The 18533-nt window shown below is 41.7% G+C and overlaps 1 protein-coding gene and 1 long non-coding RNA gene across 2 annotated transcripts in view; both read left to right on the forward strand.

Annotated features, from left to right (window-relative positions):
- Nucleotides 1-6880, forward strand: part of LOC117867591 — a 44718-nt gene extending 37838 nt beyond the window's left edge. The window contains exons 3-4 of the long non-coding RNA XR_004643444.1: nucleotides 4791-4883; nucleotides 6807-6880. This is a non-coding gene — a long non-coding RNA (uncharacterized LOC117867591). The remainder of the gene's footprint in view (nucleotides 1-4790; nucleotides 4884-6806) is intronic.
- A 7598-nt stretch (nucleotides 6881-14478) lies between these two features.
- On the forward strand, nucleotides 14479-15441 carry LOC117867668 (lysophosphatidic acid receptor 3-like). Its single transcript, XM_034752879.1, has one exon. The coding sequence runs from the start codon at nucleotides 14479-14481 to the stop codon at nucleotides 15439-15441; it is 963 nt and encodes a 320-aa protein (XP_034608770.1).
- Nucleotides 15442-18533: the final 3092 nt, after the last annotated feature.

Raw genomic sequence — 18533 nt, forward strand, 5'->3', positions numbered from 1 at the left:
GAACTCCACCCCTTTTTAATTTCTCCAGGTGTACATTACTCCTGATTTGTTTATTTTAATTTATTAATTTCTCCCAAACTGGAATTGTAGAAGGGCTGAGATTTTTCAGCACTAAATAAGTGTCTGGGGCTAAATGACAGATATTTTACTGACTGGGCAGATATCTTGTAGCCTATTAGTTTAGTGTTTCATTTCTATCCACTGAAAAATAGCAGCTTCTCTGATAGTGCACATGATCTTCAGATTAAGTGAAAGTATGTCCATTATGGTCAATGCTTTGTAAAAATAAGAAGCTACTCAGACTTGGAGCAGGGTTAAGAGACTGAAAAAACAGGCTCTCTTTGTGCAATTACAGTCAATGTTTTATGCAGTGCCACGTGGCTTTCATGCATTTTGCTGGGCACCTTATGTGTGTCTAGCTTTCACTTGGTACAGTTAAATGAGAGTGAAACTTTTTCAGTCAATGTTCCTTTTTTTAACTATCAAAAAGTGACGCAACGCTTCTGATTGCTGTGCTGTGCCATGCTATGCAGGTTCTTATACTGCCTTATCACTGTAGTGTTGGAGTGCCCTGATTCAAGGTGCCTGATTCATAGACCAGCTTTATGCTCAGCCAGTAGAGGGGTGATGAACAAGTCTACTAGCAAATGGCATTTCCCTTCGTATATTGTATTGTATGCATCTGAGTTAGGGCCAGATTATGACCCAGCCATGCATGAAAATAAAAGGGTAAAGGAGAGCTGGTTTAAAGGGAAAAGTAAGGGTTACCGAGTAAAGGTCTGCAATACATTTCTCCCCATGCACCTCCCGGTGCAATTACTTGCCTGAGCATCACCCTGTATGAATGGAGCCTTTACACTGGAAACCCCTGGTGCGGGAGCAGTACATAGTAAACAATAATAACGGGCCAGATCCCGCAGCCTCTTCTTAGTCTGTATTTGGGCAGATCTCCCTTTGCTTTCAGTTGGTGTCTTTCCTGAATAAGGTTTGGGGCCAATAATAACAATTTAATATCTCCCAAGCTGATCTGTGATGCACGGGCCTTTGTTTCCCTCCCCCACCCCCCGAGAGATGACGACTATAAATAAAGTTGTAACAATGAAGGGTTGCTGAGTGCTATTTTTCCATCCCGGATTAGGTAGATTTTAGAAACATGAACGGACAATAATGAACCCAGCACCTGGTGCTGAGCTGAATTGTTACTGCAGTGACAATAACAAAAAGGGTGTGTGTGTGTGTGGGGGGGGTTTGTTGGAGTTTAGAACTTCCTAATTTGGCAGCCTATGTGGAGTTTTCCGAGTGCGCAGTCTGCTAAGCACGTAGTCAGAGATGGGGGCGTCGGAGGGAGGGAATGGGTCGGTGTCAAGCGGAGGCCTCGAAGGATGTGTACAAAAGTTTGTTCAAGCTCTTTTCAGTTGTGCTAGGTGCAGGAATAAGATCTTTGGTGGGGAGAGAGTGGTGGCTCTTCCAGAACAATTTTCTCACAATGTTCTGGCTGCACTCCCTGAAAGCGAAGAGCTAACTTCCACACTTCACATGCCCCCCTGGTCGTCCTTATTTAGGACCAAAGAATCAGAGATTGAGAAACTTGGGCCTTTAAATCGGACTCTTATCTTTTTTTCTCCTGTGTACCCATGTTCATCCTCTCATTATTTAATTTACATCACAGTAGTGCTTAGGGTATGTCTACTCTAGGCAGGGAGCGAGCTTCCCAACACAGGTAGACGGACTCACACTAGATTAGCTCGAGCTAGCGTTGCTAACAATAGCAGTGTGGACATCATGGCTCCGGCGGGGAGACAAGCTAGCCACCAGGTTCAGACCCAGGAGGTCGGGTGGGCTTTTAGCGTGCTAGCTCCAGCTGAGCTAGCATGAGTCTGTCTACCTGAGCTGGGACCCTTGCTCCTAGTTTCAGTGTAGACGTACCCTTAGAGGCCCCATTTTGTGCTAGGTGCTGTACATACATATAGTCCCTGCCCCATAGAGCTTACAGTCTAAATAGAGAAGATAGGCAGAGGGCAGGAGAACTGAAACATTGTGATGGAGGAATTTAGGCATAGAGAGAGTCAGTGTCTTACCCAGTGTCACACAAGAAGTCTGTGGCTGAACTGGAAAATGAATCCAAGTCTCCTGATCTTTAACCCCAAGGCCATTCATCCCCTTCCATAGCTGTTCCTCTGCAGAATCTTTTGCAGTGGTTTCCATGGCCATGGGTGGGCTAAGAACTGCGGGATCCGCCCACACTCTGTGGTTTCTCTGCAGAGATTCTCCTTACCGCAAACCCTGGCCTCAGAAGACATTTTAAGTTCTCCCAGTCCAGACTAGCCCTTCCACACTCTTGAGAACCCCCTACAGGACAGGATAAACCCTGTAGTGCCCGGTAACCCGAGCAGCAAGCATCCTAAAATGTGTGCCATCATGCTTGGGGCTCAGCAGCAAAGACTTCTGGGGATCTCCTGCTGGGGCCTGGATCCTGGCCTGCCAGAGATCTGACCTTCGCCAGCCACTCCCCACAACGCTTCAAAGGATGTGCTGCAAGAACTGGTGGGATGCTTTTTGTAACGTTGGCATATGACTAAGCCAGTCTGTTTCGGCAGAAGCTTGGAGACAGGAAGTAAGAGCAGTTTGCATCCTCTGCAGATGAATGGCTGGAGGCCCCTTGGATATCTGAGGAAAGCAGCCCAGGGAGATTAAAGCAGGATCCTTTGGATCAGAGTCCCACGGCTGGGGGGGACCAGATGGAATAGAGGCCGAGTAGCAGGCAGCAGGTACTGTGCTAAGCGTATTGCCTCCAGTCAGCTACCTGCTTTGGTCAGCCCCTGTCTCACTTCGGCTGGAGATCAGAGAGCAGGAGAGTGACATGAGTTCATCGGGGGGGGGGGGGGGAGTATTTAGAGGGACTAAGAATGTTGGAGGATTAACCCTAGATCAACCAATGACTCTGCAGTTGGGAAACCCGCCCTCAAGAGTGAGAGAACATGTTGCATTGCTCCTGATTACACTGTGTTAAGGCTTTCTGCCTACTGGCTGGGAAAGCTGGAATATCCCTCCCAATAGGTGCAGGAAAACCTGGAGAGATCCAAGCTCCCAAGGTATCTTGTCTCTCCATTGAGTTAGCTCTTATCCTTCCCAGCAAGTCTGCTGTGCCGTGCTGCTACAACCCCAGTACTTGTTCTGGAGTGAGGAAGGCTGGCAAACAGTTCCATCCAGACAGTGCCAAACACATTAATGCTGGTAGAGTGTCCCCTTGCTGGTTTGGAACAGGTCCTTTCCAAATTTGTTCATGAACTTGGGGTGCGGGGGTTGTTTGTCTGATCATTTATTTTTTAAGGGAAGTGAATTTTTAGTGCTGGTGGAATGTGCCAAATTGACTTCCCTAGAGACTGAAGTCCTCTGTCTACAGAAACTGGTATAGCATAGGTGGTGGCAGTAAGAGACCACACAGCCCCATGGCTGCACCTTAACCCTGTCCTTTCAATCTTAGATGGCCAACAGATGTGCCAGTTTTGGAGCTGGCTTTTGCAGTATGGACATACCTTCTCCAAGAACAGAACTAAGACCTGTTAACCAGAGAACTAGTTAGATTCACTACTAGCCTCTGCCAGATTTGAACGGGTGATGAACATTAGCAGCCCTTTTCACTGTGGGGTGGGGAAGCTTATTCCAGTAACAGATCATTTTAAGTGGGGCAACCAGAGAGATTTGCAGGGGCTGGCTTCTTAAGCCTTTTGGCTTAGTTCTTATGTTCTTACCTGCTTAATATTTGTTCTGTGTTATACCTGAGAACTATATGTTGCATTATGTGCTCCAATAGGTCTTTACCATCAACTACTCCAATTCTATACCAACCTCCTTGCAGTCTTTCTGGTCTAGGGCATGACTGTGTGTGTATGAGTGAGTGGTGTTTCCTTCTCAGAGATAATAAGGCAGCTGTAACAGAAAACTTCTTCTTTAGCTCAAGTACTAGTGGCCTGTGTTTTTGAAACTAAAGGACAAGGTTTCTACTTCTAGCTCCTCAGGTGTGTGCAGGTGGTTTATCTAGGCATTGTGTTGGCCTTTTACAGTACATAGATTTGTTACACTGCTTCTATTTTAAGACCAGTCCCTTGTGCCAAACATACCTCTAGTCTGAACGTGGGTATTTTGGTTCAGACATAAGTCACAAAAAAGCAGTGATGTTGAGACAGATAGGTTTATGACTGCAAATACAGGAAGCATTCAGTCGTCTTTAGAGTTAAATTATAGGTAGGGGACTTTGTTGCATGACACCAAGTTCCCTTTTTCAGTGCTGTATATATCAATGTCTTTCTCTTTTTAGACAACCTCATAAATTCTACACAGGTTAAAAATTACAGCCCTGCATCTGAGTGAATTGTACAGGCTGTACCATACCTAAATACCTGTAAAAATGTGAGCTTTAGTCTCTCTCAGACTCAGTTCCCTATCTCAAAAATGGGAATAATAGCACCCCTGTCAGGGAAGGAAGTACTGTGAGGATATGTGAAAGATACATGCAAGGTTTTGAGATGCTCTGATATAGCAGTAATGGGAGTCATATACATACCTAAATTAGATAGATATATTGTAAATTTTCTTTCTTTTGATCTCTAAATCGATTTTTAGAAAATTCTTGATGAATTATAAGTGTGATTCTTGTCAGTTATAATAATTACTACCATTTATTGAGAGCTGATGAGTGACAGCGTGCTGTACAGAACATGGTGCAGGTAGTATAATCATTGCAAACTGTAATATTCCAGAAAATTTTGTTGTTTTTTTTCCCTTTTAAGGCTGTCCATGTCCACGAGATTGAAAGGTAAAAGGATTCACAGGACCTGCCAAGGCCATTTTAGTGGATGTGTAGAGCTGGGAGAAGATTTTCAGTAGGAGTCTTTGGCTCTATAAATTCAACCTTCACTCGCACAATAGTTTTCAATCTTGTCTTAATCCAGTTGACTCTGCAATCCTACCTTGTAGTCTTCAGAACAGAAGTATGTAGTTAAAATATGGAATTCCTGTTGCTTAATAAGAAATGCAGTTGTTTGTTCAGTAAAGACTTGGAGTCTGCACTGGCTCCCATTGAAATCAGTGGGAATTTTGCAAGATTGGGCCCTTGATCTAGTCATACTTGGGGTAGAATTTTCAGAAGTGCCTAAGTGACCTAGGAGCTTAAGTACCATTTTTCAAAAGTGGCTGTCAATCTGGCCCTTAGTCTTCTAAATGACTAACAATGCAGATAGGTATCTAGAAGGAATTAAAAAACTGCTTGTACAACTTAGGCAACTAACTCCCACTGAAAGTCAATGGAAATCAGGTACCTAATTCACACAGTTGCTTTTGAAAATCTCACCTATCTGTGTTTTTAGGTGCCTAAATATCATTTGAAATGTGGCCCTATGTCCTCCTAACTTTCAGTCAGATGAAGGGTTTTTCTGCACATGGAGTTACCCTCAAATAGCTCCATTTGTGGACACTCCTATTCTGGAACAAGAGTACCTGGTTCCTGTTCATCTTAGGCCTGGTCTATACTACCCGCCTGAATCGGCGGGTAGAAATCGACCTCTCGGGGATCGATTTATCGCGTCCCGTCGGGACGCGACAATCGATCCCCGAATCGGCGCTCTAACTCCACCAGCGGAGGTGGTAGTAAGCGCCGCCGACAAAAAGCGGCAGAAGTCGATTTTGCCGCCGTCCTCACAACGGGGTAAGTCGGCTGTAATACGTCGAATTCAGCTACGCTATTCACGTAGCTGAATTTGCGTATCTTAAATCGACTCCCCGCTGTAGTGTAGATGTACCCTCAATCCACTTGGTTAATTAGGTATAGTTAATCAGGAATAATTCCATGTATAGACAAGCCCTTAGGTTCACGTGTGCCTTCATCAGTTTTAAAAATGGAACTTGCACTTCTAACAGGGCCGGCTCTGGCTTTTTTGCCACCCCAGGCAAAAAAGCCTCCCGCCACCCCCCGCTCCCTGGTGGGGAGCGCGGCAGAGGAGGAGGGCGAGCCCGGCCGCGGCCCTGCTCTCCCCGGCCGGAGCACCGCAGGGAGGGCGGCGAGCCCGGCCGGGGTCCTCCTCTCCCCGACCGGCCGGAGCGCCGTGAGGAGGGTGGCAAGCCCGCTGCGGCCCCGCTCTCCCCGGCAGCCGGAGCGTCGCGGGGAGGGCGGTGAACCTGCCGTGGCTCCGCTCTCCCTGGCCGGCTGGAGCGCTAGGGGAGGGCGGCGAGCCTGGACGTGGCCCCGCTCTCCCCGGGTGAGCGCTGCCCCCCTCCAGGTGCAGCCCCAAACATATGCTTGGAGGGCTGGTGCCTGGAGCCGGCCCTGAATCCTAATTAACTTAGGCACATTTCGAGAAAGTTAAATCTGATAACTAGATTAGTATAGCCTTGGATCATGTGCTTCTTTGACTGCACAAGGTTTTTACTTCCTTCTTTTGCTTCTCCGTCTGTGGCTTGTAGCTAATATAGTTCTCTTATCTGGCTGCTGAACAATATCCTGAGATGTTAAAGCCTGATAAGCATCTTGGATTCAAATTCCTGCTGAGGGCCACACATTTATGGCTAGAACACTTTCAGTTAACTGAAAAACTAGGAAGTAGAAATTCTTCAGCGGGAAGGGGTGGGGGAGGAGCAAAACCTTCTGTTCTGAAAGAGTCCCAGCAAAAACATTGGAAAGAGATTATACACCCGACTTTTGTCTTCCTATCCAAAGAGGAAGGCTTTAATCCACATTAATTAAAACAAAAATTGGGTAAATAGGCTCCTTGTTTTTACTACCCCCTTTGCCGAACGTTCCTTCTTTGCAGGCCTGCTGGATCTAGAATGCTGAATAGATGTGTATTCTTATGTCAAAGCCGTGCTGGAGGTCATGGCAAGCAGGAATGGTATGTTCTTCCTTTATAAGACCAAGCCTGCTCTTTGTCTTTCATAATTTGGGACAGGATATTTGCTGTCCACAGTTTAAAATATATTTTTAATAGAATGAGGGGATGGTTGGGAAAATAATTATTGTATGTTGGGGCTGTGGAATTTCAAAGCAAGAAAGGTCTTGGGACTCAAACATAGAATGGTGAGTCAGACCTGGGTTCTGTTCCTATTTCTGCCACAGTCTTCCTGTGTTTCCTTGGGCAAATCGCTTAACCTCTCAGTGCTTCACTTTCCCTATCTGTAAAATAAGCATAAACAACTGGAGGGATAACACTGGGTGAGGTAAGGTGCAATAGAGGCACAAAGTATTATCAAAACAGGAGTACTTGTGGCACCTTAGAGACTAACAAATATATTAGAGCATAAGCTTTCGTGGGCGACTGCCCACTTCTTCGGATGCATATAGAGTGGAACATATATTGAGGAGATATATATACACACATACAGAGAGCATGAACAGGTGAGAGTTGTCTTACCAACTCTGAGAGGCCAATTAAGTAAGAGAAAAAAATTTTTTTGAAGTGATAATCAAGCTAGCCCAGTACAGACAGTTTGATAAGAAGTGTGCGAATACTTACAAGGGGAGCTAGATTCAATGTTTGTAATGGCTCAGCCATTCCCAGTCCTTATTCAATCCTGAGTTGATTGCATCTAGTTTGCATATCAATTCCAGCTCAGCAGTCTCTCGTTGGAGTCTGTTTTTGAAGTTTTTCTGTTGTAAGATAGCCACCTGCAGGTCTGTCATTGAATGGCCAGACAGGTTAAAGTGTTCTCCCACTGGTTTTTGAGTATTATGATTCCTGATGTCAGATTTGTGTCCATTAATTCTTCTGCTTTTTGGTTTCAACATAAAAGCCAGGATGCACGATATTCCCCCATAGGACAAATTCTGAGATGCCTTGTGCTAATGTATATGGACAAAACTGTGCATGACTTCCCCATAAAGTGGACCCCTCTCAGGAAGCCCGCCTAAGTGCGATTCTGTCCAGATCCCAGCAGATATTACTGTCACTTATTATTTGCATTACAGCAGCACATAAAGGCCACAGCTGAGACTGAGTAACATTATGCTTGACACTGTACAGATACAGAGTAGGAGATGATCTCTGCCCCGAGGCACTTCCAGATGAGGTGTGAGAAGCTAGTTGTGCAGGTGTCTGCACAGAGAGAAAAGGAGGTGTCTTCAGGGGGAAAGTGAGTATGCTTAGCTCCACTGCACACTTCCCACAAGCTTGACCCCAGTGACATGTGTAGATGCTGTTCAAAACTCTCTAGTCCAAGCTCTTTCTTGGTGCCATTGGGAGTTTTGAGAGTATTGGGCCGTCCATGGTTGGGTGTCACAGTTTCAAAGTGAATGTTTCAATGTAAGACCAAGACTAAAGGGCTCCTTTTGAATTATTCAGCGCTGGGTGGTTCAGTATTCGAACACCTAAGCTCGTGTATACTAGAATGTAGCACTTGAAAGTCATGTGACATTATGGAGCTAAAGGGTTCATTGTTGGAAAGTGACCTCTCGCACCCATAAATGTGTCACTTTACATTATCATTTGTCTACCTAAAAAAATTATCATTTATTGGGACTGTTTTTTATTTGCAAACTTCCTGCAAGCATTCCTGAGCTCTGTTCTGTCAGTAATAAAAAGGCAGTAATTTCCCATCTCTTTATATCTGTTTACTGACAGTAAGAATGGTTAAAGTCACAAGATGATCTTCCTGGTGTCATATATCTCCTTTCACACAGCAAGCCTCTGAGTGCGACCCCCTTGGACATTAAAAACACTTCTTTTTATATTTAAAACTATTATAAATGCTGGAGATGAAGTGGGGTTTGGGGTGGAAGGTGACAGCTTGCGACCCCCCCATGTAATAGCCTCGCGACCCCCTGAGGGGTCACAACCCCCAGTTTAAGGACCCCGGGTATAGTATATTCCTGCAACACAAAATATGGCATTTAAAACAAAGCGAAAAGCAGCTTGACTGATGGCTGGGCAAATGGCCTGTTAGAGATTGATTCAATCTCATAGCCATGTACATATTTTAAAAAAGATTGAAAGCTGCAAATTATGCACATAGCTCGTCCAAGTAACCCTGTGTTCCTAGAACCACTAACCCTGCTCTTTCACCTCCAATGACCTCTATTATAGGTTATACCGACCTGTTGTCTCGTGTTTCAAATTAGACTGCAAATTCTTTGGGGTGGGGACTCACTTTTTTGGGGGGGAGGGAGGGAGCAGGTTTTTTTGTGCACCCAGCACAATGATGGTTCTGTCTGACTGGGGCCTCTGAGTGCTGCTGTAATATAAATAAATTCTTAGCTTTAGAAGAGAGCTAAAGAGAGAGAGGCCTGGTCCAAAAGCCTGACCTGTATTCTTTCTTGTCTTGCCACAGTGAAGTTGGGAAATTAAATATATAAGCAAACTCTTTCCCATTTTAAAAATTCAATTAATATTTTTAAGTTAGGTTTTCAAGTGGATCATTAGCCTAACGGACCTCAAGAGAATTTTCCCCTTTATAACACTAATAAAAGACTGTGTTGTGTAACGGTTATCATGTGGGGGCTGAGTGTCATGGCTTCTGGGTTCTACTCCCTGTTTGAAAATTGACTGGGTGTGAGACAACTAGGGCCTGATTTTTCAGAGGTGCAGACAACCCACAACTCCAGTTGAACACCAAGGGATCTGCAGGTGCTCAGCACGTCTGAAATCAGACCCTAGTTGTTTCAGGCTGGCACTCAAGAACTGGGGCACCCAACATTAGTGGACATTTTTAAAAATGTGCGCCTCCATTTTTCTGTCTCTCACTTTATCTGTAAAATGAGTACACTAATACTTCCCTGCCCCACAAAGGTAACGGGAAGCTTAATTAATGTTTATAAAGCACTATGATATCATGGGGGGAAAGGTGATACAGAAAAGCAAAATATTGTTATTACTTGGCATTTGTTTTCACACTATAATATAATACCACCTAACTCTTATATAGTGCTCTTCATCAGTAGGTGTCAAACAGGTAGATATAAATCAGTTATTTCCTGGTAACACCACGTACACATCTGAACCCAAAATCTGAGCTTTTGGCCAAGGGAAGATGAAAGGAAGGATGCTCTATTGGTTAGGACACTAGCCTGAGACTTCAGTGACCTAGGTTCACTTCCCTGCTGTGCTACAGACTTCCTGTATGACCTTAAGTAAGTCACTTAGTCCTTCTGTGCCTTAGTTACTCATCTGTAAAATGAGGACAGTAGCACTTCCCTACTTCTCAGTGGTGTTGTGAGGCTAAATAAAGATCACCAGGTGCTCTGGTAATCATAGAACTGGAAGGGACCTCGAGGTCATCTAGTCCAGTCTCCTGCACTCATGGCAGGACTAAGTATTATCTAGACCATCCCTGACAGGTGTTTGTCTAACCTGCTCTTAAAAATCCCCAATGATGGAGATTCCACAACCTCCCTTGGCAATTTATTCCAGTGCTTAACCACCCTGACAGTTAGAAAGTTTTCCTAATGTCCAACCTAAACCACCCTTGCTGCAATTTAAGCCCATTGCTTCTAGTCCTATCCTCAGTGGTTAAGAAGAACAATTTTTCTCCCTCCTTATAACAACCTTTTATGTACTTGAAAACTGTTACCATGTACCCTCTCAGTCTTCTCTTTTCCAGACTAAACAAACCCAATTTTTTCAATCTTCCTTCATAGGTCATGTTTTCTAGACCTTTAATCATTTTTGTTGCTCTTCTCTGGACTTTCTCCAATTTGTCCACATCTTTCCTGAAATATGGCACCCAGAACTGGACACAATACTCCAGTTAAGGCCTAATCAGCGCCGAGCAGAGCGGAAGAATTACTTCTTGCGTCTTGCTTATAAAACTCCTGGTAATACATCCCAGAATGATGTTTGCTTTTTTGGGAACAGTGTTATACTGTTGACTCATGGGGGGGGGAGAGGTAGAGGGGAGTCCGGGACATGATAGATGTTCAGCTCTGGCAGAGTATTTCAAAGTACTTCTGGCAGAGTAGGTGGTCTCCAGTCTAGCATAGCTTTCATCCTCAGCTTTAAACTGTTCCTTATATATATTTTTGAAAGTTCAAAACTCCCCTGCAAAAAGCTGAAAAGATAAAAGTCTGGCTTCCTCTACATAAATGCATAATAAATCAGCACTCTCTACTACTTCACTAATGCCTTCTTTAATCTAGTAATATTGGATGGATTTTTTAAATTTTATTTTATTTGGCAAATCCATTAGAGAATTAAGAAGATCCCTGAGCTTTTCACAAAGAAGCTATTTATGCTCTGTTTGATATTACTCTTTAAGTAGGCTACCACTTCACATGCTATTTCACCCCAGAACACTAGATTCCCAAGAGACTTAAGGTAACATTTTCAAAAGTGTCTGCTTCACTTTGGAGCCTCAGTTCCATTGAACTTAGGTGCTTTTGAAAAATTTACCCTTAATAACTTTACTGCTGCTGATCCCACTATTCTCCCGTTTTGTCTGACCTGTATGTCAGTGGATCTAGCTAGATGCTGACAGGAACTGCTGCCCCCAGCGGTACTGCCAGGGAGGTAGTGATAGTAGCAGAGATAGTAAAAGAGTACTCAGCAAAACAACAGGCCAACTGCATGGATGATGAAGTAGTAAGAGGACAAACAAAGAGGGTATAGAAAAGCATTAACACACAACTTTTTGTTGATCACACTTTGCATTGAGTATGTTTATAAAGGGTTAATATATCAGGAATATATTTTTAATAAAGGGTTGATTAACTGTTGTAGAGTCAAACAGGTCGATAGTTTGCCTATAACCATTCATAACACCTTGGCTGATGTTCTTATAACCCTCTATAATACACACGATTTACATTTGTAACATGCTTACAACACCTGTTAAGCCTTTATCAACTTTATAAAGGCATCCTTAATATAAAGTGGGATTATTTTGGTTTCCTTTTCATGTCCATCCAGCATTTTCATATGGATTTCTTACTTTGGGTTTCCGGTTAGCTGAATGTTGTAAAATGCTGGCAGAACTATTATGTGATTCACAGATTCATAGATTTTTAAGGACAGAGGGGACAATTTTGATAATCTAGTCCCTGACGTCCCATATAACACAGTCCGTAGAAATTCACCCATGCTAATAATTCCTGCATCAAGTCCAAAACTGCTGTTTGAGTTACAGTGTACCGATATTACATTTAACTGTAATAAGATGCTTATTTTTAATAAAAATGAATCCTATGATTATAGAATAATGATGCAAACTCATGACTTGGTGCATCATCAGCTGATTTAAAATTATTCTGTAATTATTCTGTTCTAGAACGTTTGGTCAATTTGCTCACAGGAAACTTGCACCACTGGGTCCTCATTTTGGACAGCCAAATAACAGCATAAATATTTCAGCAGGTCTCTGTCCAGAAGATTTTCTTGTGATAAAAAGAGAGGGCTGTATATAAAAAAGAAACAGTTTTATGGACCAAAAGCAGCTGTTTGGGTGTAGAAAAGGTACTTGTATGCCAGTGCAAATTCACATATTGACTTACTGATGGCAATGGCTGATATGATGATAAAAAAAGAAAAGAAATCCATCAGACTCAGCAAAAACTTTCTAAGGGGGGATTATGTGAATATTTGCCCTTTTGTGGTACTCCCAGAGAACTCTGAAACTGTCCCAATTTCTTTGTTTTCCCCACTCACCATGTATATAGCTGTAGAACATTCTTTGTGACAACAGTGACCTCTACTGTTTAACATGCCTTTTTATAATGTACGTTCCGACACCAGCCTTTTTCCAACTAGGCTGAAGCACTTTAAACCTGGTTCTTGAAACTCATATAGCATTTTTAAAAAAATAGATCACAAAGTCTCCATTAATTATACTGGTACCACATGGAATATCCCACAATGAATATATGCAAATACAGATGCTTGTCATTTGCCTCCTACAAACTTGTATCAGGACTAGATAAATACAGGTGATGGGATTTCAAAAGCACCTACCGTAAGTAGCTTACGTTGCTTAACTGCCATTGATTTCATTAAGAGTTAGGTGCCTAACCTGCTTGGTTGCTTTTGAAAATCGTATGAATAGACCCTCTTATTCGATATATGGTTTAACGTCAAAAAGAAAACAGTAGGAGCTGCTCATGATTTACGCCACTGTAAGAGAGATAAGACTCAGGCCCTTATAGTTAGCGACTGGTCATGAAGCATTTTTGAATGTCCTCCCTGCAAATGATATTTCTGCAAATATAGGTTTCAGTTCTGTAATCAGCTCCGTGTGGGCAGACCCTTCCACCTGCATGGAGCCCCTCTGCGACATTGCAAAGGGATTTAATTGCAGGCTTGGGGATCTATTGTCTTACCATGTCTGTACTGTGCTTAGAAAAATTGAACTGCTACTATTCAGACCAGTTGCAACCGTGAGAACAACAGGCATTTAGCTACTAGATTGTTGGTTCTGTCTATCAAATTGCTGTTAGAGATTCTGATGTTTTCCCTATGTAATGTGTTAGGCACACATGAACTATATATATTTTTGTGCATAAAACAATTTTTAATTTTGCCTCAGGGGACGCTGTGTTGTATGGAAGCTTTAATGGTTAGTAGCATTTCTGGTAAGAGTAACCCCATGAGAATCATTCTGAGATGAAATTACAGCTCACAACTCTGTGTGAGAGGCTGGATTAAGAAATTATCAGCCCTGACTCTCATCAGGTCTAGAGAAAACTGAAATCAGCCATTTTCTGCCTAAGAACAGAATACTAAAGGTCTGTAAACAGTCGGGATATGAGAGGCTTTAAGATTCGCTCTGAAATGAAAGCTGAGCAATAAATTGGTATCTTTTTCTACAAAGAAATTGAATTAAAGACCAGGGCCATGAGCCAGCAGAAGCACGTAAGCACATGCTTAACTTTAAACACATGAGAATTCCACTGAAATCAATGGGACTACTCACAAGTTTAACTTCAAGCATGTTTTTAAGTGCTCTGCTTGATTGGGGCTTAAAACAGTGAAGCTAAAATGTTGTTTTCCACGTTTAATTTCTACCCAATGACATGCTCCGCTAAATATTACCATATTAGCATATCTATCTCTGTCTAATCTATCTATGAATTAGGGCCTGAATTCACATTAGGTTGTGTGGTTTTTTTGGATACCGTCAGAGATTATAATTACTAATCTGTTCATATCATGCCACTGTAGGCAGTGAATATTTACTGCTTGATAAAGGTTGCTGTAGGCAGAGGAAGGTTGCCATAGGCAGATGAATGATACTTTATTGAATATGTTTGCCACCTTTGATTATCCTAGCAACCTGAGAGGGTTTAGTCATGCCCCTGAATTGATGACCAAAGTGCTTAAATGCACTAAGGGTTGAAGTTTAATCCATTATTAGGATGATATCGTGGCAACAGAAACTCCAACAAAAAGATAAATTTTTTGAACTGCAGAGCAAGGGGGCAGTAATACATCTTGTACTGTTCTCTCTCACGGGATATAGGATATGCAAAGCAGTGTTTTTTAGCCGTTTAAAATTGGATTTTCCACCATGAACAGATACCTGAACTGTTCTGTCAACAGCACTGAAATCTGGAGCTCACATCTAGTCCTTGCACTGGGTATCCCTCAACTGATCATTAATGTAATATCTGTGATCTTCAACTGTGCGGTCATCATTACTATATTGTCTACAAAGGATCTGCATAAACCCATCTTTATTCTTTTCTGCAATTTGGCTTTTTCTGATCTTCTCACCAGCTCTTCAGGCTTTTGGATTTCAATGCTGTTCATCACTAACCCAGAAAGCACAATCTTTGGATCCAAGGATCTCCTCATAGCTTATGCCTTTTATACTATGTCTATTCTGTCCACCATCTATAACTTAGTCAGCATTGGAATTGAGCGCTACTTGGCTGTGGCAGAAAGCCTCAGGATGAGATGCAGGGTTTCCCGAAACCAGTCGCTGGCTGCATCTCTAATTAACTGGGCACTTGCCTTCTTTTTGAGTTGCATACCTCTAGTGGGGTGGAACTGCTTGAATAACAAAGAAAACATGTCTGCTCTCTACAGCCCATTTTGTGTTGACTACCTCATCTTAATCACCATCCCCAACTGTGTGGTGGCCTTTATCTTGCCTCTGTTCACGTACCTTAGCATCATTGCCATATTGAGGAAACAGAAGTTCACAATGGGAGCGTGTGGACAAGCCAATGGCATCTACAAATCAGCTGAAGTCCAGGTTGCCAGAACTAGTGTCTTTATCTGGCTTCTGGCACTGGTTTCCTATGCACCTTTTGTTGTAGGAGTCGTGTTAGATGCAGCCAACCGTCTGTGCCCCACTGACCTGTATCCAAATGTCTATGTGTTTCGAAACTGTACTGCTATGATGATAACCATGAACTCTTTGGGGAACCCCATCATCTACACACTCCAAGTTAAAACATTGGGAAGTAAACTCAAGTTTTTGAAGTGCCCTGCCAGCAACCGGGTGCAAGTCATTGGGAATATCTGACCTACTCTGGAATTGCATATGACTAACATAAAACTGTCTGTCTGTCTATCTAATCATTTTCGGCATGCATTAAGTTCTTCAGCTGGACTGTGGTTCTCTCTTGAAAAGCCACACTCAGGTTCAAGCATGCCAAAGATTGGCCTACAACCATGGGTCAATTTCAGAACTAGGGCAAGTGGACAGCTCCCTGTACCTACTTTGGCAGAGGCAGTGCTGGAACTGCTTTTAACTCTTCCATAGGCACCAACATCACTGATTTGAGATCTTCAGGTCCTTGCTTTGTAATGCACTTTTGGAGAAATTCAGACTGAGTGCATGGGGGGAGCAAAAAAACCAAACAAGGAGAGCTTTTTTTAATGAGCAAAAACTGATTGTGAAAAGCAATCATCCAAATGGTCTGTTAGGTGCTTCTCTGGATGCACCCGTTTGTCTTGCTCTGATAAAATAGCAATGCGGCTGTTTTGAAAGGAAAGAGTTTTGGGAGTTAAATCAATTTTCTTTACATTATTTTAATTTTACCGGATTATTCAGTTAATCCTTGACCCTGAACACAGGAATTGTGAGTAGCAGTTATTTATCTGCTGACAGTTCTGTGTCTGTCTGCCTGATTTGTCTGTCCCTTTATTGGAAACATAAGATTTATTTTGCATTAAGAGATAAAAATAAATCCATGGATACTATTTACTTTGCCTTTGGAAATGTGCTTCTGCTGTGCTTGCATTACTCGCAACCTTTCTTACTTTTTGTATTGTTTCATGTTTTTAAAGGAGACGTTGTGTTCATTTGCATGAAAATTTTCAGAAATATTAGAAAAAATTAAAGTTTCAGCTATTTATTTATAATCAGTCTTTTCTGTGTGCAAAAATGTATTTCTTTTTCTATTAACATAACACTCACCGTAGTTTACTGTAACCCTTTTAATTGCAAAATATAGATGAATTGTCTCTCTTTGGTGAAACATTTGTGATTCTATACTTTCTACCTTTTTATTTCTTCATATTTCTACTTTTCACACTGCACCCACTTTAAAACTTGAACTATAATCTCAGTTAAAAACACACTTCAGTTTTACAATATCAAGACTGCAATGGAGTTAATCATGTACCAAGAAAATTGTTGGAGTTTTTAAATAAAAAGAGCAAACATTTTATAACTGGTATTAAAGTTTGTTCATCTGCATCTAATTAAAAAGAGGGAGGTCCCCTCTCCAAAATTGGATATTTGAATAGTTTATTTTTTCATATTTCCTTACGTAGACTAGACTAATTTTTCAACTTTGCCCTTTATTGTTCAAAATAAACTTTTGGGATACATTTTTTGGGGGGGGAATTTTGGGATAGAAGTTTTGAGTGATCTGAGGTAGTCCTAAAGCACTACATGAATGGTTGTATATACAGAAATCTGCACTTAGAAATCCTTATTACATAAGCTCACCTTTTTGATTGAAAAGACTACTTAAATGGAGATTGTCTGGTGTGTGAAAATACAGTAAAATGGATTCAAACACACACATCACATAAGCCAAACAAAATCATCATTTGAAAATCAGCCCTTGAATTGCTGATTTGGAGTTTTGAAAACAAAGCTATTTGTTTTTATGCATTTCAAGGTGGTTTTTGTTTGTGGTTTGTTTGTTTGCTTTTAATTATTACTCTGAAACCTCTAAAGACTTAGGTGAAATTTTCCTTAAACATCATCAGCCTTTTATTCAGAGGGTCTGAAACAGCATGTTTAGTTTAATTTGATGGTAACATGCATCAGTTAAATTAACACATAGGTAAATTCAATATTTACATACTGGCAATTTAGTGTTTTATGGATATTGGTAACAAAAGCTGTCTTGACTGTGACGCTAAATATGGAAAATCTGGGAGGTGTTTTTATATTTTTTAAGCAAGCATTTAAAAGCCATCCATTATTTTTAAGGAAATGACAGTACCAGGTAAACAATAATGAATAATGCATTAAAATAAATGATGTCCTATAGGTCAAGTAGGACAAATTTTCTTCTACTTCTTTTAAATATTACTGTATTCTTAATTGTATTTCAGAAATTATCTGCAAACATCTAAACATCTGTTTCTCACTAATTATATTTCAACCTGAGTTGTAAATCAGGAGATTAAAAACAAAACCTACTAAAGGGCAGATTATAAAGATAAAACTGGGGGGTGATATTTATTTTGCTTAGCTGCATTAACAGCCATGTTGACCTTGGCAAGCTGACATGTAGCAACCAGAATATTTCATTTACCATTTATCTATGCTGGTGATTGTAAAAGATGTTGAAGTTCTTTTAAAAGCAATATAACAAACAGTTGGACCCTAGCCAGAGAAAGAAAAGTTAATCTCAAACCTATCAATTCACAAATAAAACTTTGTACTACTACAGACCCTTTTGTTCAAGCACAGTGCAGTTCCTACTAAAGTCAATAGCAAAACTCACATTGATTTAACTTGAAGGAAATGTGGTCCAATGGCTGGAGCATTGGGCTGGGATCTAGAAGACTGGGGTTCTCTTTCCGGCATTGCCACTGATATGTGACTTTGAACAAGTCACTTCTTATCAGTGCCTCTACTTCCCCTCTCATGCTTTGTTGATTTAGACTGTAAACACTTCAAGTCAGGAACTGTCTCCTGCTCTGTGTGTGTTCAGTGCCTCCCACAGTGGGGCATTGATTTGGTTTCGGGTGTGTAAATGTTACATCAGTAATAACAGTAGGAAGCAGGAGAAGGTACCGTAATTAGGAATCCAGATTTGTTTATTTTTTCAAATTTAAAAAGCCTTCTGAGATACAGTCGATAAAATATACACCCAGAAATATATTAGATCATTGACCTTAAATAAGATCTTACAACTCATCCATATAAACTCCTCCTCCTCCCCAGCCCTCCTCATTGCTGTCCCTGTAAAAGCCTGGTAAAACAGAAGAACCTTACGGCATAGCCCAGGTTCAGTGTATCCAGGCTTTGTTGGCTTTTATAGGGCAGAGTTAATATCTTATGATCCATCCAGAAAGCTAGAGAGAGCACAGGTGTGAAATGTGTGTTCTGCATGGAACACCACAAGAGGGCAGCTGCATTCCGCACTG

Source organism: Trachemys scripta, chromosome 18 (genome assembly GCF_013100865.1).
Source record: "Trachemys scripta elegans isolate TJP31775 chromosome 18, CAS_Tse_1.0, whole genome shotgun sequence".
Lineage (NCBI taxonomy): Eukaryota > Metazoa > Chordata > Testudines > Emydidae > Trachemys > Trachemys scripta.